Source organism: Malus domestica, chromosome 10, assembly GCF_042453785.1.
Source record: "Malus domestica chromosome 10, GDT2T_hap1".
Classification (NCBI taxonomy): Eukaryota; Viridiplantae; Streptophyta; class Magnoliopsida; order Rosales; family Rosaceae; genus Malus; species Malus domestica.
This window is the reverse complement of record NC_091670.1, coordinates 22,729,482-22,752,496: the sequence shown is the minus strand read 5'-3', so window position 1 is coordinate 22,752,496 and position 23,015 is coordinate 22,729,482. Positions and strand designations below refer to the sequence as shown.

The 23,015-nt window shown below is 39.1% G+C and overlaps 1 protein-coding gene across 8 annotated transcripts; it reads left to right on the top strand.

The window, feature by feature from the left end:
* Positions 1-7,636: 7,636 nt before the first annotated feature.
* LOC103429496 (translation initiation factor IF3-1, mitochondrial-like) lies at positions 7,637-17,363 on the top strand. Of its 8 annotated transcripts, none has more exons than XM_070806504.1 (9): positions 7,642-7,975; positions 8,490-8,568; positions 9,081-9,099; positions 13,346-13,394; positions 13,660-13,758; positions 14,319-14,389; positions 15,008-15,076; positions 16,122-16,173; positions 16,264-17,363. In XM_070806504.1, exons 2-6 carry the CDS (start codon positions 8,505-8,507, stop codon positions 14,370-14,372), a joined length of 285 nt encoding a protein of 94 aa, XP_070662605.1. In that variant the 5' UTR covers positions 7,642-7,975; positions 8,490-8,504; the 3' UTR covers positions 14,373-14,389; positions 15,008-15,076; positions 16,122-16,173; positions 16,264-17,363. The 8 variants fall into 8 exon arrangements, 4 of the variants coding, with proteins under 4 accessions (XP_070662602.1, XP_070662605.1, XP_070662604.1 ...); XM_070806503.1 differs by having other exon boundaries at positions 7,648-8,568; positions 14,336-14,389; positions 16,264-16,519; positions 16,571-17,363; XM_070806501.1 differs by having other exon boundaries at positions 7,637-8,568.
* The last annotated feature ends 5,652 nt before the right edge of the window (positions 17,364-23,015 follow it).

Here is a 23,015-nt window from a genome sequence, read left to right as displayed (position 1 = left end):
TTTTGAAAAATTTTAATTTTTTTTTAATTTTTTTAAAATTAATATCCATGTAGGCTATATTGACACGTGGCATCTAGTCATTGTCCACATAAATGCCACATCACCAGTTAACGGTTTCCTTAACAGAAAGGCTAACGGAAGTATGAGACTGTCCCAAAATTAAGACTTGAGATATGACTTTAGGATGAAAATAACTTCATGTACCAAATATTAAAAACCACAAAACATTAGGATAGTAAACTAAGATTAACCCTTCATTTATTATCCATACGAGTATAGAGTATTTATTTTAAGTGTAAATATGCACTTATTACAAGATATACAATAAATTTACATAAATCCGTCTAGCCGCCTAGACGCTAGACCCCTGCCCGCCGCCCGACTAACGTCTAGCATCTTTTAGAACCTTGGTTGTAAGGATGGCGGGTGACTGAATCCTTGGATTTAATTTAGGTTAACTTTACATCAGATTGATCACCCCCTCAGACAAATGAGGAGTTTCCTATTATCAGTTCAACATCTGAGGCAAATCTGGTTAGTTACACTAATACTTCCTAAAGTTTATCGAGTTTTCACAAAATCACCTCACGTTTGAGACATTACACTAACACCTCACAAGGTTTTAATTTCTTTTCATATAATCCCTTGAGTAAAAATTCTGCTTACATAGTTACTAATTTAAGCTCATAATCAAAGAAAAAACTCTATTTTTTGTTGAATAAGAATATCTTGATAAATATATTTTTAAAAAACAAAAATTAAAAACCAAAACAGCAGAGTCCTAGCTACCCTATGTCTCTCTCTGCAAACTTTCATTTTTACACATTCTCTTCAAACAATGACAGAAATTAAACTACCATCAATTTCTTAATTACCATTGTAATTGCTTCTTCCTCTTTAAAGGAGTAGGGAGAGGGGTGCTTCATTGAGAAGGAGATGGTTTTTTTTTTTTTGTCAAACGATAGATTTTATTAGATTAGCCATCGACGGGGCTTGAACCCACGCCATTATGCAAGGGCTCAACACCTTTCCACCACTATGGTAAAGGGATTTTTTTAATTTTTATTATTGTTTTGATTTTGTCTATTCCTTCATAAAAGTTCATTTATGTATTTTTCATTTTTCTTATGTAACTAATTAGAAGGGTAAATTTGTCTTTAAGAAATTTTATTTAGATGACTTTGGCTAAAAAGAGTTATGAGAAAGGGAATTAAAACATGTGGGGTATTAGCGTAATGTCTCAAACGTAAAAGGGTTTTATGAAAACTCGATAAATTTCGGGGGGATTAAGGTAATTAACCTAGACAATATCTATTGAGAAATAACTGGGGTTTGTCCCTCCATATATATATTGCTCTTTTTTTGTCAAGAGTTTGATAACCGGCATTATAATCTATCTCCACAATCAGCAGTGTTTTATTTTCAAACTATTCATGTTGTAGAACTAATGTTTGAGCGAGATTAGAGAAGGCGCGCCAAGAGAAGAGAGAAAGAGAGAATGGCTTGAGGAAATTTCGTGTGTTATTTCTCATGCTTAGTGCTTTTATTTATATTTATTATGATGGGTTTTACTTGTCCTCCAAGTAATACAAGTCATACAAAGAAATGATCTTCCAATTGTATAGGATTCCTACTTTTAAGTGTAGGAGTTTTGAGACATTTATTGTCCCACATCGGGAAACATTGAATTCTCAATGGCCTTTATATAGCTCTAGTCCTTTATACTAGTAGTTAGGATTTGGATCATTTGGAAAAGGATTGAAGGCTTGGGCATTATGGTTGTGTGGATTAGGCTTGTATAATATAGCCTAATACAATTAATATTAATTAATCAAGACAAGGGTCTTGGGCCTCGGGGCCTTAGAAGTTAAAATTAAGCAGAGTTCATTAATTTTAATTTTGGATTAAGTTTTTTAATTAACATATTAATTAAAAAAACGTTTTGATTAAGAGACACAACTCTTAGAAAGAGTTTTGTGTTTTCAAATACGCTCAACAGGTAGTTGAAAGGATGTGAAACAACCTATATATTTGCAATCACAGTTTCCAAATAGAATTATCTTTTCTTCCTCCTTCTCTTCCATACAAAATTTCCAAAGAGTAAACACACAAAACAATTCACCATAATTCTATAATCTAGTGCGGGTTGTAGAATTAGATAGTTGTATCCTAGTCGAGCAGACGTCGTAGAACCATAAGCACAAGAGTGGGAAGGAAATATTGTTCGAATGACATAGCTTAAGCGCTAGCCTCTATCTGTGATTCAATCAAGTTAGTATCATTTAATTCTTGTATTTATTTTTGTTATTTCATTCTGTATTGCAATTATATTTTGTTAATAAAGAATTTAGTATTTCGAGTTCTATTATTTTTTTATTTATTTCTGAATTGTTCTCCAACATTAAGCTTACACAATCACAATAGTTATAAAACACACTATTTACACCACTCCCTCTTGAGCGTGCAAAACTTAAAAATAGTCACATCAGGTATTCATAATTAGGAGATGCCGATTTTTGTCATTAGTTCTCGTTCAACATAGGCATACATGAGTCTCTTAAGTAAGGGTGCATATAAAAGATAAAGTCACACCAAAACTTGGCAATGATAAACTTAGTGGACAAACTTTTAGTCTACGAAGAAAAAAGTGAGGTCATGCAATGTCGACACTTGACATCTTTAAGATACATCAAGTAGTAAAAAATGCAAACAAGGATATGACCAGCCCAATGTGGGTGCCTCGTTAAAACCACGTTAGGTTAGCAAAAACCCAATGGAAAAAATGCTCATGATCTATGGAAAAAAATAGTACAATAAGGCCAAGTGAATATACTTTAGGATACTTCCCTGAGTTCGATAGAACTCCCCTTAAGAATTACAAGCATTGCAAATGAGATAGGTCCCACAATCTAATACCTTGGTAAGCTTCTAGTAAGTAGACATTGGCAGCGACTTCGTGAAGAATTGGTGAGGTAGTCTGGGGAATCTTCTGATGTTTAGTTGATGAATGACGAAGAACTTCGACGCAATATGCTTGGTGTTCACTTCTTGGATTCTTTGGTCGATATAAGCAATATCGTCTTCGTGGATCATTGTTGGAACTCAATAATGGAATAAAAATTTGAAAGTGCTTTGAACGGCTGTCATGTACATGTATGACATCGTGTAAGGCGATAAACAAGTCATGGTTCGAAGGCATACAACTAATCAAGAATAATGTAAAAGAATTATTGTAGAAAGGTACGAACCAAGGAATGGGACCTACACAAAGGAGGCTCGAAGATGCCTAAGTGGAAGTGCCCTAACGTTGGGATCGTGTGCCTTGAATCTAAATCCTGAAGGGGGAACAAAACCAAAAGAGTGAGTGGACCAAAGTTTATGATAATAATACTAGTAATAAGAAAACCATTTTATTTTGGAACATACTAACCCCCTGTTTTGAAAACACACACACGCACACACACACACACACACACACACACACACATATATATATATATATAATACTACGTAGTAGTTTTCCAAAAACTCAACATGCCATGAAAACGTTCATAAAACAAGTATGTGTAAAACAATGCTCAATAATGGTGTTATCGCGGCCCGAAGGCAAATCCATAAATCTCCTCAATATTATACTCTATCCAGGGGTATCATAGTCGCCAGAAGGTAGTACCTGTCCATCACTTGAAGGTGAAGTTGTACGACACTGGATTACACTGGTGAAGAAATATGGTAAGCTCCATCACCCGAAGGTGAAGTTGTACGACTCTAGGTTACACTGAAGAAGAAATATATAACATCACACACCGACACTAGCCATGGCTAGTGAAGATTGGGGTATGGCATAAATATCTCACTCCTCATTCGTCCGAAGGCAGTACTTGTTCATCACCCAAATGTGAAGTTGTACGACACTAGGTTATGCCAATGAAGAAACATGGTAGGCCCTATCACCCGAAGGTGAAGTTGTACGACTCCGGGTTACGTCGGAGAAGAAATATATACATAGATATCCTCAACTGTGTCCTATGGCCATAGACGTCTACATAACCATGTTGTGTAGATGTGTTGTATGATAACCCGCTTGGTAAGCATCGAAAACATCCTCAAAAATCTCATATCAAATCTGGAAAATATATTATAAATCATGCTCCATTCATGAAATATGCAATGCATGCTCCATTCATCAATCCATGATAGCACATATTCATAAATCCGTAAAAGAAATCGTATTCATAATCCATAAAATTTCATATACGAAAACCCAGTAATTCATAACCTTCTGTAGAACATAAATTCAAGAAATTATACATATTTTATAAAAAGCAATTTAAAATCAAACATAAGTATGAAACTCCGGAAAATATATTATAAATCATGCTCCATTCATGAAATATGCAATGCATGTAAGACTACTATTTTATAAAAACATGCAAGTTTAGAAGGGGTCCACTCACAAGTATTCCGCTACCGAATAGCTACTCGAACTAGAGAGGATGGTGCCACTTCCCACCGACGCACCTAAACACAAATAGGGATCATTTAGTAAAACTCTACGCAAACGGTCGAATTTGGGAAAACAGACAGGGAATTCGGGTTTGGCATGTCGAAAAACCTAAGGAGGGACCTCGAGTTCCCCCACATGCCGCTGCACGCGCTGCCACAAAGCGGCCACCCTAAAGGCCACACGTTAAGTTGGGTCACCGAAAAATTCGCAGGCACCGCTGTGGACGGCGGTGAAGCATAGTACTTCTGCCACGTGTTAGCGCGGGAATGGTCCAAAGTGGAAAATATCTCTACTTTGAAATTACCAAAATGCCCCTATCGTTCTGAATTTCGTAAAATCTTTGTTCTAGCTCCAAATTTAATTCCGCTTACACCTAGCATGTGAACGTTCATGTCTGTACTCAAAAGCAACACATTTTGAGTGTGGTTCGATATGTGGACTAGAATGTCATTAGAACAATGCTCGAACTTTAGGTCAAGACATGAACGATTTTACCCAAGATCCTCCACATCAAATTTTTATTTCAGGTGTGAAGCAGTTTTCTCATGCTCTTCTAGAGTCTTAGTGAGATTTATATGTCATCGATATAAACTGCAACTCTAGCAAATCCAGAATACTTCTTAATGAACACATAAGTGGCATAGTTTATTCACGTATCCTTGACTGGTCCAATCACTTATACAGATATACCAAATGCGCCCAGATTGTTTCAAGCCATAAAGTGAACGCATCAATCAAGTTGAGAGGCTATTCTATAGTCTAGAACTATTTGATTCTTCAAGAATTTACATGTAAATTTGTGTATTGGTACCTTATGGATAAACCCTATAACTACATTTATATTGTCACGCCCCAATCCTGAGATACATCTAGGTTTAACATGTGACGACATGATGTAGGGGTGCGATAAGTACATACGAGATACATAAAGGAACCTCGAACTTATATCTTGATAAAATGTACTAGTGAGGCCTCTCCTATATATAAATACATAATATTCGTACAACAAAATACACTCCTTCACTAGGGTACCATGCCCATAGGCTCCCAAAATAAATAATCCAAAAGAATACAAAGAAATGTATAAGGGTAAGCTAATTGCTTCAAAGTCTCTGAACCAGCACTACATTACTATCCCAACCCCCTCCTCGTATCTTCTCAGTCATGTATGCACGATCACCCCTACACCATGGGAATGGTGCACCTAGCAAAACAAAACTCAGATAAGCTGCGAAGCTCATACGAGTGACAATAGTCCAATGTATGTGAAAATGAAACAAGTCCGTCGATCTCAATTTAGAACATCAATTCATAAAATCCTTTCTTTGTGAAAACATATCAAAGCTCGTTGGAAATCTCGAAGGAGTCGCATAAATATCCATCGCCTTTTCTAGATTAACCCACATAGTTCTCAATCCTGGCTTTCTTAAATCTGCTAAAGATTAAGGCTAAAGTGACATAGTTCGGCCGAAACCTATGATATGTAACCAAGTAGGAAATAGTCCTATCATTGCAAATTAACCAAGTAGGAGAATTTTTAAAACATTACAAGGTAGTGATCATCCATCACATATTAACCAAGCATGATCACTCCTAAAGTACGTACGACCACCTAGTATTATCCCTCATTGCTGATTAACCCAACAGGACCAGCCATGTACCACACTATGACATTATGCAGACTCGATGCCATATAACTCAATGACAGTAGGGTAGCGGTCCTACTAGCCCGATCACATTTCACAATCATTCCAAATAGGCATAGCCAAACACATTTCATCAAATAGATCAATGGCTAAATTTAAAAGCAACATTTCAATAGAAAACACGTATACAAATTCATGCCATATCCACAAAGTATACTAACATGAGAATTTTCATGGGTAATAACATTATCACTTATATTAAAGTCACTCAATTGGAGTCTGCGCCATAACAATCTAGCACAAAGATCGAAGTGCTCAAATACAACCAATGCCTAAAACAAAGTACAAGTTTCATCTTAGAACTCTATAGATAAAGAATACGTAATTCTAGACGACTATTCTAAAAATCCCCGCCTAGGCATTAGACAGTCAGTCGCCACCTCGGTTAATCCCTAGTTTGAAAATTAAGAAATAACGCTTAGACCACTATTCTAAAAATCCTCGCCTAGGCGTTAGACACCCGTCAAGTGGCGGTCAATTATGGAACTATTTATAGTTAACTTATACTTGCCACGAGGCTAACTTCGTCGTGAAACAACGTAAATGGTGAAAGAACTCAGAAAACCCTAGAATGGTGCAATGACGATTTGCTATCGACAAAGGTATAATGACCTAAATCTTTGCTGGATTTTGTTGGAAAGGTTGAGATGAGTTAAATTTTGATTGATTTTTCGATTTCGCCATTGAAAATTTCATTTTGAATCAAAAAATTCCCGAATTTGAACATTTCCAAAAAGATTGGATGGAAATTGAATCAAGATTCCAAAAATTTTGAATTTCAATATGAATTTTCCGATATGTTTCAAACTTAGTTCAAAATATTTTAATTTTTTCATAGTTACTTACAAAAATGATGTATTTTGTAGTTAACTTATGTATTCCTAATCCATATTTAAGTCATAGTTTTTCTATTTAATCATGCACTTCTATATAAAAAAATGATAAGAATACTAGTATATTAATTGTATTTATATACAAGCATATACCAAATATTAAAAATGAACAATAAATTGTATATACAAAAAAGTTTGATAATATCCACAAACTAGTAAAATATATGAATTCTGAATAATGTTCAAAATTTTTTGAAATAACTCTAATTTGAAAAATTTTTATCAATCTAAAAATTCTGAATTGAAAATTTTACCATCTGTACAAAGGCGTTTGGTCCCAAGAAAAAATTGAATTTTATCTAGTGCACATTTAAATTACATATCTAAACAAGAATCTATAAATTCCATTACGTTAAATATCTAACAGCTCATTTTCAAATATGTTATTTAAATGTGCATTTTTAATGTGCACTAGAGAAAAAATGAGAAGTTTTGAATCCACTAGGAAAGAAAAACAAATCAATAATTCAGTAACAAATGGGCCTACACCTAAGCCCATTATCCACAATCTAGTCTAAGCCGACCGTCTAATAACCGGGCCCAGTTTTAGAAGACACCCGATCCGTTTTTCTTTCCCTGCGAAGAAGACTTACCTCGGATCACCCGGTCAAGTTCTCTCTCTCTCTTTCTCTGATCTCAAGTGCCACAATCCGATATCTGAAACCAACATAAAAAAAGATGGCGTTTTGGAGTAGAATCGGCCAGTCGAAGCTTCGGCAGTTGTCATACCAGTCCAAGACTATCCCTTACGCCGCTTTGATCAACCCCACTGCTTCACACTCGAAAGCTTGCGTGTTAGAAATCCCACGTTTGACGATAGACCTACTGATTTCGGCAGTAAAGTCAGGTTCTTTGCTGCTCCCATCCAGGTAATCGTTCCCGCATGGCATTTGATCATCTGGGTAATCTAAATCTTTATCCAGTTCTCTTGGGTTTGATTTATTTGATTGATTGTGTTTTGTGGGTAATTTAGATTTTATGAAGATATTGAGGAGTGAGTAATAGTAATGCATAAATGATTAGAATGAGGTGACTTTTCACTTTGATTTGTAGATAGACATTAGGAATATGTTTTGTTTTTTTTTTTTGGTGGGTTTTTTTTTTTTTTTTTTTTTTTTTTTTTTGAGGTGAGCAGTTTAGGTAGAATTTTACATTTGGTATCGAACTTTCCATCTAAGGGAGTCGAACCTGAGGATTACTATTAGACTGCAGTGCTGAGTGGTTATTTGGTTTTTTGTTTTTTTGAGGTGAGCAGTATAGGTGGCATATTATTTGGGTTATGTTTGGGGTAATTGGTGAGATATGTGGGTATTGATGATTTTGGTAATGTTGAATGATGTGTGGTTTTATTCATGTATTGTGCATTTTCAAACAAATACAAAGAAGGTAAAGCAGAGCATGAGCGATCCGCGTATGAATGAGAAGATTACTGCTAAGTTTGTTAGGCTTGTGTTGGATGAAGGTAATGTATTTTATAAGTGGTTAAAGATTTCTGATTTTATGCATATGCACTTTGTTTCAGGTGTTTAATGGTTTGGAATTATTTTTACAAAGTTTATGGCGCAAACACTTGTATTAGGAGGAAGCAAATGGTATTCAGGCCAAAACTAACAATTTGCGAAGCAAAACCAGAGAAAATGAAAGAATGAGAGCGAATGGAAAGGAGAATCAAACAGTTTGGTGCCATTGATCGCAGAAAACTGAGAAGAAAAAACTAACAATTGTTATTGGAATCATCTTCCAGTGAATCACCACTAGTCTTGTGAACTGGCAGTTCTAAAGTAAATACTCAAAGGAAGTGATAGAGTTTTGAGAGTTTTGAAACTGTCAAAATGAGAGGGGAATGGAAGAATTGTCCCTGTTATTAAAAGATGGTGGTTTCAATGAAATTATGAGCTGTATTGGGGTGGCGTAGGACTGTAGGAATATAGTGGACCACTATTAGATGCCATTCTAATTTATTTATGCGTGCAGAGCATTTTATTGTCTCAAGGCGTGAAGCTCTGGAACAAACCCACAAATCTCTGATGATCAAGTAAAACCTGACCATCAGATTCCTTCATCTGGTCAAGCTTCCTCTTCATGTTTGTAGCATAGTCATGTGCGAGCCGGTGCAACTGTTTATTCTCATGCTTGAGCCCTCTAATCTCCTGTTTGAGACTCATCACTTCAGCCGCCAATGATTCAACTTGGCGGGTTCGAGCAAATAGGCGTTGGGCCATATTAGACACAGAACCTGCACACTGAACACTGAGAGCCAGAGAATCCTTAACAGCCAACTCATCAGACCGTTTGGAAAGTAGTCTGTTATCTTTGGGAGTGAGAAGGTTCTTAGCCACTACCGCAGCGGTCATATCATTCTTCATCATGGAATCCCCAACGGTAAGAGGACCAGTAGGGGAGACGAAGGATGGGCGCCATATGTTGTCTGGAGAAGGCGGGGCTGCCTCTTCAACAAGGTTCAAGTCAAAACGACGGTCGGAGGGGCCAGACATTTTCAAAGGTGTTGAAGAGAGAAGAGGTCGGACGAATCAAGATCTTAGAAGTGCAAGAATGGAGCTTCTACTGGTGGATATTCAAGTGTGCTTTGGAACTTAATGTCAGCCCCTATAAAAATCTGCACTCGACGAAGCTTCAGAAATCGAAGAGGTGTTTGCTTTCTCAAAAGTTGGGCTGCTCAGAGACCACGAGGGTCGATCTCAGAAATCGAAGAGGCGTTTGCTTTCTCAAAAGCTGGGCTGCTCAAAAACCACGAAGGCCGATCTCAGAAATCGAAGAGGCTTGCTTTCTCAAAAGCTGGGCTGCTAAGAGACCACGAGGGCAGATCTCAGAAATCGAAGAGGCACCTACTTTTCCAGCCTTGTCAGCACCTGTCACACGAACACTCAGCTTTGCGGAAATTATGGGCATTCTGTCAAAGATTTCTGGCGAAGTAGAAAGCACATGAATCGTACTGTTCAATCACCCACTTTCCACACGCAACAGTAACTCATGGGTACCACAGATAACTTTGCCAAAGTTCTCTGACAAAGTTGAGACACGTGAAACTTGCAGCTCCCGCTACATCGCTCTGACCAAGAAGGGTAAAAGAATTGCAAAGAAACAACACTAACAAAGTTTAGACACATAAATTTTGAAGGTCTAGCTACCATATTATAATCCATAAGGGTAAAGGAACAGTACCACTGCTGGATAATTGGAAAGTCCCGGTGTGTCAACCTCTGTGCTTCGTGGCAAGGTAGACTAGCAAACATGCCCAACCTTTACTCACATTCGAGAAAACACTCCCAACAGGATTGCTTGCTCCAAAATCGAAGAGGCACCGCTCTCCGAATCTCAAGAGCCAGACTCCCAACATGATTACTTTCTCAAAAATCGAAGAGAGGGTAAAGGAACAGTACCACTGCTGGATAATTGGAAAGTCCCTGTGTGTCAACCTTTGTGCTTCGTGGCAAGGTAGACTAGCAAACATGCCCAACCTTTACTCACATTCGAGAAAACACTCCCAACAGGATTGCTTGCTCCAAAATCGAAGAGGCACCGCTCTCCGAATCTCGAGAGCCAGACTCCCAACATTATTACTTTCTCAAAAATCGAAGAGAGGGTAAAGGAACAGTACCACTGCTGGATAATTGGAAAGTCCCTGTGTGTCAACCTTTGTGCTTCGTGGCAAGGTAGACTAGCAAACATGCCCAACCTTTACTCACATTCGAGAAATTGCTTGCTCCAAAATCGAAGAGGCACCGCCCTCCGAATCTCGAGAGCCAGACTCCCAACATGATTACTTTCTCAAAAATCGAAGAGAAGGTAAAGGAACAGTACCACTGCTGGATAATTGGAAAGTCCCTGTGTGTCAACCTCTGTGCTTCGTGGCAAGGTAGACTAGCAAACATGCCCAACCTTTACTCACATTCGAGAAAACACTTCCAACAAGATTGCTTGCTCCAAAATCGAAGAGGCACCGCCCTCCGAATCTCGAGAGCCAGACTCCCAACATGATTACTTTCTCAAAAATCGAAGAGACACCGCTCTCCGAATCTCGAGAGCCAGACCCCCAGCAGGATTGCTTTCTCAAAAATCGAAGAGGCATCGTTCTCCGAATCTCGAGAACCAGACCCCCGATAGGATTGCTTGTTCGAAAACCGAAGAGGCACCACTTTCCCAACTTCAAGAGCTGGATCTCCTTGGATAAAGCTTGTCTGTAATCTTCACACGCAACATCAGCTTTCCAGATACCACAGACCACTTTTTCAAAGTGCTCTGACAGAGTTAAAACATGTGAAGCTGGCAGCTCCCACTACCGTGCTATGACCAAGCAGGGTAAAGGAATAGCATTATTACTTGATGTTAGGGAGACTCCTATATATGTCGACCTCCATCCTTAACGGACAGGCAGACCTACAAAAATGCTCAACCCTTTCTCTTATATGAGAGGGCACTCCCAACGAAGCCTTTCGAAATATTCAGCTTTCTTTCCCCCCGATAATACCTCTGTAAACAAGCTATACTAGAGCAAGAATATCTCATATCATCAGGGTTAAAAGCAAGAGTATCCCATATCATGCTTTTTCCCTGTCTTTTCCTTTGGCCTTGTTCTTACCTGCAAGACAAGGAGAAAGAGAGCAATCAGTCAGCACTTGGAATCAAGCTTCCAGCCAGGAACTGACTGCCTGGAACCCCTTACCTGATTACTTACCTGGCATTGCTCTCGAGTACTCATCTTCAACATCTTATGCTTCCAGGGAAGATACCGCATCTGCCTGAGGAACAAATAGGGCAAGTGAGAAGGATACAAGGAAGCATGTGGAGACAAGCGTAACAGCACACGTGCCGATACATCCACTACTCTGTCAAAAGCAAAAGTATCCCATATCAGCAGGGTCGAACGTACTCTAGATTTGATGGACTTGTTTTGACCCTCAAATTCTTCAGTCGGCCTTGTACTCTGGAGGAAACCAGAAAACCCTCCAGCCCGGTTCAAGAATAAGCCTGTGGAAAGTTACTTCTTCAAAAGCAAAAGTATCCCATATCATCTCTTCTCATTTTTCTTCTCTTTATCCTTCATGCTGCCTGCAAGATAGGGAGAATGTGAACAATCAGCCGGAGCTCTGATTGCTTACCTTGTCTGTCACCGCTTTCAGCAGATCCCCTAGCCCGGCGACTTGGGGGACTCCTACTACATGGTTTGTATCGCGCTTGACCAAGCCTGAAACTACAAGTAAGCTTCAAGTGAAATTGATACATTACCTTGTGCATCTCCACCAGTTACGAATACCACCCCTGGATGGAGGAAGAGTACTTCCAGAGAAGATGCCACATCTACCTATGAGACAGATAAGGCAAGTCAAGACGATACCACACTCCGGTACTTAGAAGTTTCGTGGTTACGAGATCATTCTCCCACAATATTTCCTAATGTCATTTGTACTAAATCATTCACTTGTACTCACTAAAGGAGAGCTTGAACCTATGTACTTGTGTAAACCCTTCACAATTAATGAGAACTCCTCTATTCCGTGGACGTAGCCAATCTGGGTGAACCACGTACATCTTGTGTTTGCTTTCCTATCTCTATCCATTTATATACTTATCCACACTAATGATCGGAGCAATCTAGCGAAGATCACAAAAAGTGACCGTTTTCGCTACCTAGGATCTATCTTGCAAGAGAACGGAGAAGTAGATGGAGATCTCAACCATAGAATACAAGCTGGATGGATGAAGTGTAAGAGTGCATCCGGCGTGTTGTGTGACCGTCGTAGGCCACTGAAGCTCAAGGGAAAATTTTATAGGACGGCAATAAGGCCAGCGATGTTGTATGGCACAGAATGTTGGGCGGTGAAGCATCAACACGTACACAAAATGGGTGTAGCGGAGATGAGGATGTTTCGTGGGATGTATGGGCACACGATAAAGGATAAGATTGGGAATGAGGATATCCGAGGTAAAGTAGGAGTAGCCAAAATTGAAGGAAATATGAGAGAAAATCGGTTCCAGTGGTTTGGACATGTGCAAAGAAGGCCTACTGACGCTCCGGTTCGAGTGACTACGGGACAGAGGTTCAGTGCCGAAGGGGTAGAGGAAGACCTAGGAAAACTTTGGAAGAGACCCTAAGAAAAGACTTGAGTACTTGGATCTAACGGAGGACATGACACAAAACCGAGCGCAATGGCGTTCTAGGATTCATATAGCCGACCCCACTTAATGGGAAAAGGCTTTGTTGTTGTTGTTGTTGTAAGGCGTGAAGCTCTGGAACGGGCAAGGAAACTCGACCTTGATTTAGTTGAGGTAAACAATTTTAATCATGTAACAATGCCTAATTTCCTTCAAATTAATGATCATTTTTTGTTTCTTTTTTTACTATACAAGACAGAGATAGGTTTTTTCATGTCACTTTCCCCATCATTTGGGCTATGATATTTAAGACTATGATCCATATCTGAATGGATAACTTAAAACACATTTTTAATTTATTGCAGATTGGATTGATCTACTCTGACAATAAGTTAGTTATCTTATTGATTACCAATAATTTTTGTTGTATTTTGCACAGGTTGAAGCCAAGGCCGATCCTCCTATTTGTAAAATCATGGATTTTCACAAAGAGAAGTACAAAAAGCAATTAAGGGAGAAAAAGAAGCTTAAAATTAAGGTAGGTTATGGTGTATATTTATGCCCTTGCCTTTGATGTTAAAGTAAAAAAGTGTATGATAAGATCTCTCTCCATCTCTCTCCCTCTCCTCCTCTAACTTTGGAATCAATTGAAATCTTTTATCTGGGTATAAATTTGGGATGATAGTATTTTTGAAAACATTGTGAAGTCCATTGCTTTCTTGCTTATACGCATTTTGTGTTTAAGTTATTAAGTTGGGAGAGGGAAAAAACATCCCATATTCTTAACAATGTAAAATTTGCACTGCTGATGATACTAAAAATAGATCACAGGTATGGTAACATTGGTATATCGATACCATCATTCATTACGCTCTGTAGAGTTAAATGAGCATTATACCTCAAATCCACTAGATGCCAATATGGACTGTAGTTTTAAGTTAAATCTATTGAAAACCCATATAAGTAAACTGTATATCATTCCAGCGTGGTCCACTTCTTTCTCGCCCCTCTATTTTTGTTTTTGACCTTTTCCTAGCCTTTCTATGACGTCGTGCTAGAGTTTTTATTTTGGTGATGCGCTGATATTGTTTTAATCAGATTTGTAATCTATGCAGTCTCACAAGACTTTGTGAACGGATTTTAAGAAAGTGAAGTTTTCTCCAAAAACTGTAAGTTATCTCTTCAAGTGCTCTGTGTTTTCTTTCACCATCAATGTATACATCTTCGAGCGAATGTCATTTTTTCAGATTAATGGAAAATATATTGCTGCTGTATGGGTTGCTTGGAGATAACAAGAAAATTGAACTCAAAATAAAGAATTTTTATTATAGCATCTTTTTTAGTCTTATAATTAGATTTAAACTAAGAGCTAAATATTTCTCTTTATAATACTTTATATGTCTTGGTAAGAGGTCGCACTTGGTGCGATGGCAAGTGCCTTCGCCCATGAGCGGTAGGTCTCGGGTTCGAGACTTGGGAGCAGCCTCTCCATAAATGGGGGTAAGGCTAGCTGACATTCACCTCTCCCAGACCCTGCGTAAAGCGGGAGCCTTGTGCACTGGGTATGACCTTTTATATGTCTTGGTGTTCGTTGCTATACTTGGGATATATAATATACAGTGGGTATGCATGTCATCTCGCTGGCTGGACCATTTCTGGTTTTTCTTCATTCTACGCTTTATTTTTTCGTCTCTTGATGAATATTCTGATAATACTTTAGTATCAATGTAGCAATGTTATGATTTGAAACAGATTGGGAGTTCTGATGTTACTGCTACTGATTTCAGGAAGCTAAGGACTTTAAGATGAAAACTGATATGGTGAAGAGATTTATGGAGAAAGGTTATCGAGTGAAGGTACTTATCCCTTTTCCTCTCCTTGTAAAAATTACAAACGCCTTCAATTACCTTTTGCATCAGAAAAATCCTATTTGACAATTCCAATAAAATATCTCAAAGAGGGCCGACCATTTACACATTCTTCTGAAACTTTGCATCACTTAAAAGTTCAAATCCAAATAATTGTATGTCACAACTTTCTCTAACTTTTAGAACTTGAAATTAAATATTCTTAAGATTTTGCATGACTTGTGTGGACTTGTCGGTGACCACATGTGATCTGTTAGTGCTGCCTAAGATCAAGGTAAGATTTATGTAAAGGTAAAACTAAATTTGCATAATTTTCTCAATGCTCCGGTTCAAACGAGATTTCAGAGATCAAGGGTTATAAAGAAAAACAATGTCATGATGATTCTATATGCACCACTCTCTTTAATGGAGGAGTTAAAGTGAGACTTTGGCATTGGGGGAGATGAATATGCAATTTTTTCCAAATTTCATGCTTGCTATAGTAGATTTTGCTTATTGGTTTATTCAGGTTTTCCTCAAAAATGCATTGCAGAAATAGAGAACTACAGAGCTTGTTCACTTAAAATTGACTCCTAAAATAGTCAACTATGAATGCAGGAGGGAAATTGTTTTGTTTAAAATCTAGACATTATTATCACACAACGAGCTTTTGAAAGAGTTTATAGGAACTTTGATAACAATTTGACATTTTTAAAAAGTGCCAAAAGTAACATGCAAGCGAACCCTAGAAGTTGACCCCCAAAAAGAGCTGACCTAGAACATAGTACTGTTACATGTTAATTTCTTGATAAGATCAATTTCCAGATATTTTGCTTATTCCATTGAAAAACAGATGTATTTCTCTAATTTTATTTATTACTGCACCTTGTTCATATGTATGCTTGTCTAACCGAACACCTTGTAGATTCATGGGATAAGTTGTGTTGTCTTGCTAAATACATCTGTTGAACATGGATTTATCACAACATCCTTAAGTTAAAGTTACTAGAATTAACTAATATTTACCTGATTATGTTTTATGGATCTGAAACAGTGTACTGCCTTGGATGCTGAGAATAAGGACTTGGGAGAATTGTTTTCTCGTGGTATTGCCAGATACTCTTTTGTCATTGTTTTGTATTCATTACTGTTGGCCTTCCTATTTCTCCCACTCTGAGTTAATCGACCATTTGCAGATAGAAGATGTAGCTCTCATCGAATGTGAGCCAACACTAGGAAAAGGAAAAGAGGCATTTTTAATGGTCAGGCATGTGAAGTTTGGTCCATCAAAGAAGGGCGGTGCAAAAAAAAAAAAACAAAGGCTGTTGAAAAAACTAGCCCTGATGCTCAAAAGAATGGTACTGATGATGCAAGTGGTGTTACTTCACAAGTTGATATTCCGACTGTGCCACGAAGAGCCTCCTCTCAGTCAGATATTAGTGATCCAGACATGTTGAATGCACACCTACAAGAGCGCACATAGCTCCACTGCCCTCTCAACAGTCTTTTTGTGAGACTCAAAATAAATACGGAAATAATGAGTTGAGGAATCCGTACTTGCCAACAAGAAGAATGGATAATAGGGGCCTGGGAATGAGAGAGCCCCATGCTTCTCAAAGAACAAGGACACCAACGGACTTGCCCTTCTCACCAACAAGAGGCATGGATAATAGGGGCCTGGGAATGAGAGAGCCCCACACTTCATATCAAAGAATAGGAACCCCGACGCCACCCTTCTCACCGGTGAGAGAACCCATGCTCAGACGAATGCATCTGTATTTAGAAACTTGAATCCTCCTCCTAATGATATCCCCAAGCAAGAACTATCGAGTCCAAGTGCTCCCCGTACTCCAGGACTTGGTTTTGGGATATTTAGCAATCCGAAAGGTGATGCTCCCGCTAGACAAGGTGTATTAGAAACTCTCCCATCAAATTCAAACTTGCGTGGTTTAAGATCTGATAGTAGCCAAAGACCAAGCACAGGTATGGACAATGTTGGACAGCGAGGATTCGGGATCTTCAGTAAAGAAAGCTCAAGTGATACCCCAAACAGGATACCTAAAGCCAAACTAGGACGCAGGCATAATATTTATATATGATGAAGTGATGATTATTTAAGAAATACGTTATTATTTGTATGGTTGTAAAAATAATTAGTCATTGTATTAACCATTATTTTGAGATGACCAGAGAATTATCTTCCCCTTAAAAATTTAGATGTTGTGCCTGGTGGGTTTGCCATACGAATTTTTGAGATGATAATCTATATAATTCATAAAGTAGGCAGTTTATGCAATGCTTTTGGTCTTACATGTTTGTTTATTTATTTAATTAATCTTTATTTTCATTTCTTTCGCTGTCATGCTTGTGAAAAAGCTTGAATGAAAGGTTTCACTTTCATTAATCTTTTGTATGTCAATAAACTGCAACTGGAATCTGAATCAGTAAAATCGAATCTTGTCGATAAAATGAAGGATGAGTGTTCGACGATTATTTTGAAGCGTTAAAGAGCATCTTCACATGTTGGTGGAGGGTAATGACAATTGGAGGGTAAGAGCAATAAAAATTGCCCTTACTTTTCACTTTAAACAGTAATTGTTTTTGTGCAAGTTCACCAATTTGGAAGAAGAAAGGGCAAGAGCGATTACTAGGCTTATTATAATAACACCTAACATATTATTAAATAAATCTCACATACTTAGTACACCTCACATTTGTTTTTTTAATTAAAAATTATCTTAATACACCTTACTTATTTTCCCGTAATACCTCACAACTCACGTTATCTACATACACCCCACTTTTTAAAAATATTATAACACTCAATTTTAATTTTTAGGGAGCATGAGGCTTGATGCATAATGTCTTGGCTGCGAGGTCGGAGGCAGTGGTGATGGCACGAGAGGTGGCTGAAGCTGCTGCAGCTTTCACTGCTCATTAAACTGGACTGGAGTTTACTGCTTCACCATTTGAATCACGCACTAACATCTTAGAAGTTAAACGTCTTTATGGACACCTAATTTGAATTTCCTCAAGAAAGAATCAAAGTGAAGAGCTTTTTATATAAATTTTGTGGAGGAATCGAAGGAACTGTTTTCGGCGAATCAGATACAACGAAGAAAACAGAAGATTCTTGGGGAATTTTTGACGTACTAAAAGGTGATTTTAATACAAAGAACTTGGAAAAGGCTTTGTGTTTGTGGTTTGGTCAACTTAGTTCGACCTGTACACAGACAGATACCTTTAAAACACCAGAAAGCATCTTGGTATTGTGGTAGAAGCGCACGAACTTGCTGATCTTTCTGAATTTATTGACTCATGATATTTATAATGAATTATGGGATTGAGTAGGACTTCGAGGGGCCATGGCCTTTGCTCTCGCTCTGGAATCGAAATCGTGGTCTCCTAGAAGAACATGGCTAGACTTAGGGTTGGTCGGTATGGGATATCAAATCGAAATCGTGATTCCGAATTTTGAACCCCGAACTGATCATTTTCGAGATGGGAATCCTAAGACCGATCCCGAATCGCAATTTCGATATTCCTGAATTTCAGTATTTCCGGACGGACCAAGATTGAATTATGATTTTGGGTTTTTGAGCTGAAACTTTAAATATTGGGCTTTTGAGCTGAAATTTAAGTTTTGACCTGAAATTTTGTTAGCCCAATTTCATATCAATAGAATTTTGAGGCATTTACTTCATACCAATTTAAACTTTCATAGCCCTAATTGAAATACCAATTGTTCTTGAAATATAATTAATTCATATTAGTTAAAATTGATGTTCCAAAGTTCCAGACTACTTAATTTCATACTTATATTTCTATATATTCTACTATCAAACTACTTAAATTCAACATTCAGCATCAATGCAACAAAAATAAAATAAGTTAAGTACAAACCCAAAAGCAAAAACATAAGTTACAAACCAAAGTTCCAAAATAAAATAAGTTACAAACCAAAAGGAAAAACAAACACTTAAATTAAGTTCATGAAGATTGTTTTCCCTTTCGGCCCCAGGAAGTTAGGCCATCTCCAACCGAAAGATCTAGAGGGCCGAAAATAATTCGAAAACCATCTCCAACCGAGGGCTATGCTAGAGGGCTGTGAAATCTAATAGGGCTGTAGAATCTAAGAGGGCCCCACAGAATCGGAGAGGGTTGGAGGACTGGAGGGCTGGCTACAAGCAGCCAGCCAGCCCGGGGCTAGCCAGAAAACCGCTTAATCTTGTCGATTATAACCGAATATAAATGTATTCCTGTCGGTTATAACCGACAAGAATTCTTAAAAAGAATTTTGAATCCAACCGCTAGCTGTCACCAGTTACCGTTGGATTCAATTTTTTTTTTTTTAGGTTTTTTGGGCCTTTTTTTTTAATTCTCAAAAATTCTATTTTTTTTCCTATCAATACCTAAACCATTCATTCACCATTTCTCACAAAAATTTTTAAATTTAAGTTAATGTTGTTTTCAAATTTAATTTGTAATTTTTAAATTTAAGTTGTTGTTGTTTTAAATTTAAGTTGTTGTAGTTTTTAAATAATAAATTATGTTTGGCCCTATGACCCTCGGTTGGAGACGGTTTTTTGTGACAGGGCTAAAACGAGCCCTATGGCCCTCTGATCCTCGGTTAGAGATGGAAGCAAATATGGTCATGTATTGTTCATTAAAATATTAATATTTTGGAGGATCTTGGAGAGCCAGAGGGCTAAAAAGAGCCTGTAGACATCGAAATTTCGGTAAATAAATGTTGACCGATAAATCAAAGTTTCAACGCTCATGTATTACATAAATTTTACACGTAGCGTGTGTCTAAACAAAAAATCAAAATAAGTTGGAAAAGTCATCAAACAGGACACGTGTCAACACCTGGCAGAAACGACTTATTTCATCTGGAATATTATATTCAAAATTAGGCCTTGGAAATTTCTATAAATAGAAGGCTAATTCATTCATTTAGGGGAACCAATTCATATTACACCTTGAAGCTCTGAAACTCCGAAGCTCTCAAGCATCCAGGTTCCCGAAGAATCAAGAAAGCCTTCTTCGTTCTTCGTTCATCGTTCTTCCAAGATCAAGCCCCGACGGCCCTTGGATCAACAATCATCCACCTTCAAGATCAAGCCCCAACGGCCCTTGAAGAAAGCCTTCTTCGTTCTTCGTTCTTCGTTCATCGTTCTTCCAAGATCAAGCCCCGACGGCCCTTGGATCAACAATCATCCACCTTCAAGATCAAGCCCCAACGACCCTTGAAGAAAGCCTTCTTCGTTCTTCGTTCATCATTCATCCAAGATCAAGCCCAAACGGCCCCTTTGGATCAACAATCATCCACCAATTCAAGATCAAGCCCCGACGGCCCTTGAAGAGAGTGTTCTTCGTTCATCGTTCTTCCAAGATCAAGCCCCGACGGCCCTTAGATCAAATCCACCTTCAAGATCAAGCCCAAAAGCCCTTGAAGATCCGTTCATCACTGTTCTTCAAGATCAAGCCCAAAAGCCCTTGAAGATCCGCTCATCACCGTTATTCAAGATCAAGCCTCAACGACCCTTGAAGAAACACTCATCCTCAAGATCAAGCCTCAACGGCTCCTTGAAGATCCGCTCAAATCCACCTTCAAAGATCAAGCCCACGACCCCTTGAAGAAACACTCATCCTTAACATCAAGCCCCAACGGCTCCTTGAAGATCCGCTCAAATCCACCTTCAAAGATCAAGCCCACGGCCCCTTGAAGAAACTTCCAACAGTTCATCCAAGATCAAGCCTCGACGGCCCTTGGATCAACGAAACATCCACAAATCAACACCTTACGGAGATCGAATCAGAGGGTCAAAATAGAGAGAGATTGTAACCCAAAATCATCAAAATACAAATATTTGTTTGTGCACGTCGTTCTTGTCTCTTTCGTTTCAGGAATTTTCCGTGTTCACAAATTTGGCATGCCTAGTGGGGCCATCTCTACCTCTCATCTCTTTCTCCGTTCAAGGAATCCAAACACACCTCAAAGTCAATGGCATCAAGCAAGGGACAAGTCGTTCTCCCAACCACTGAGGGAAGGATCCTAAGCACTTCTGCTGCAAATGGACAATCCATTGGCGCCACAACCGTTCCTCAACATGCCACTTCAAAGTTGGTACCGCTAAAAGAGCAAATGGAGCATCAAAGGTGTGAGTCTGTCATCAACCTGACCTCGTTGGGGGCACCGAAGCATGCTGCTGAGGCACACAAGATGACATCCCAAAGCAGCCAACGACGTTCTTCGTCAGCATCATGGATGTCTAAAGGAAAGTCACGTCTATTGGTTGCACAAGTCATGACCATCGGCGTTACCTCCATCGAAGAACAACTGCTCAAATGAATGAAGCGATCGCAAGACTAACACGGATTGTGGAAGAAAAAGACTTGCAAATCGTTGCACTCGTCAGCCGATTGGAGCCACAGGACGGTGAGAACCCTAACCCAGAAGATGAGCCTACGGTGGAGAGAATCGATGTGAAGCCGGAGCCAGACCAAGTAGCGGCACTCATGGGATCTCTTTCTATCCAGCAGCTGCAAGAGATGATCACCAACACCATCAAGGCACAGTACGAATGGAGCTCAAATACCTCCGGGTTGTACTCGAAGCTGTATTCAAAGAAGATTGATGCCTTAAGGATGCCGAGGGGTTATCAACCGCCAAAGTTCATGCAATTCGATGGAAAGGGAAACCCGAAACAGCACGTTGCCCATTTTGTTGAAACTTGCAACAACGCAGGGACCGAAGGGGACTACCTCGCCAAGCAGTTTGTGCGCTCGCTGAAAGGAAACGCCTTTGAGTGGTACACGGACCTAGAGCCTCAGTCCATCAACAGCTGGGAGCAATTGGAGCGGGAATTCCTCAACCGCTTCTACAACACCCGCCGCACTGTGAGTATGCTAGAACTGACGAGCACAAAGCAGTGGAAGGACGAGCCAGTCATTGACTACATCAACAGATGGCGCACTCTAAGCCTCGACTGTAAAGACAGGCTCTCGGAAACCTCTTCAATCGAGATGTGCATCCAAGGCATGCAATGGGGTTTGCAATACATCCTTCATGACATGGAGTTGAGCATGGCCCATCATGGAAATAAGGAACCAATCGCCGACTACAAGAACGACAAAGTTCTTGAGACAAATGTGGAGAAGGTTACGGGGAAATCCACCAAGGAAGCAATGACAGTCAACACAGCTCCCGTCAAAATCCCTACACGAGGCAAGGCGATTCAAGCCGAAGCCTTTCGTGATCAAGAGATACGTAGACGCACTTTGAAGGAGCTTGAGGAGAAAACTTATCCATTCCCCGACTCTGATGTGGTTGCCATGTTAGAAGACTTGCTGGAAAAGAAGGTGATCGGCTTGCCTGAGTGCAGACGGCCAGAAGAGATGAATCGCACCGACAGTCCAAGGTACTATAAATTCCACCGCTTCATCAGTCATCCGACAGAAAAGTGCTTCGTGCTGAAAGATCTCATCATGAAGCTGGCTAAGAAAGGAATCATCGAGCTAGATCTTGACGATGTGGTGAAGTCAAACTATACCACCATCACTTCTGGCTCTTCCTACTCAAAGTTTTTACCTCAACCTCCGGGGGCATCCTCCAAGACAAACAAAGTTGAATGATGGACTTAAGTCACTCCTAAGAAATTGCACAAGAAGCATACGTCTCCTCCACATGTCCGCCAATCGGAAAGGGGGCAAAACAGCTCTTGTCAACCTTCAAAGCAACGTGAAAGTGTTGAGGATGATGAAATTGCGACACAAAGATCGTCTGTTGCCATCACAATGCGCGATTTCTTTCCCGAAGACTTCTTCAATCACTCGGTCAAGGCTCCTTGCTATGAAGATTGTGAGGAACGCCTCTCCAAAATTGCTTGACAAAATTCATAAATTCTCCTCGCCCGCACGAGTCTAAACTGCATGGCATAAAGCT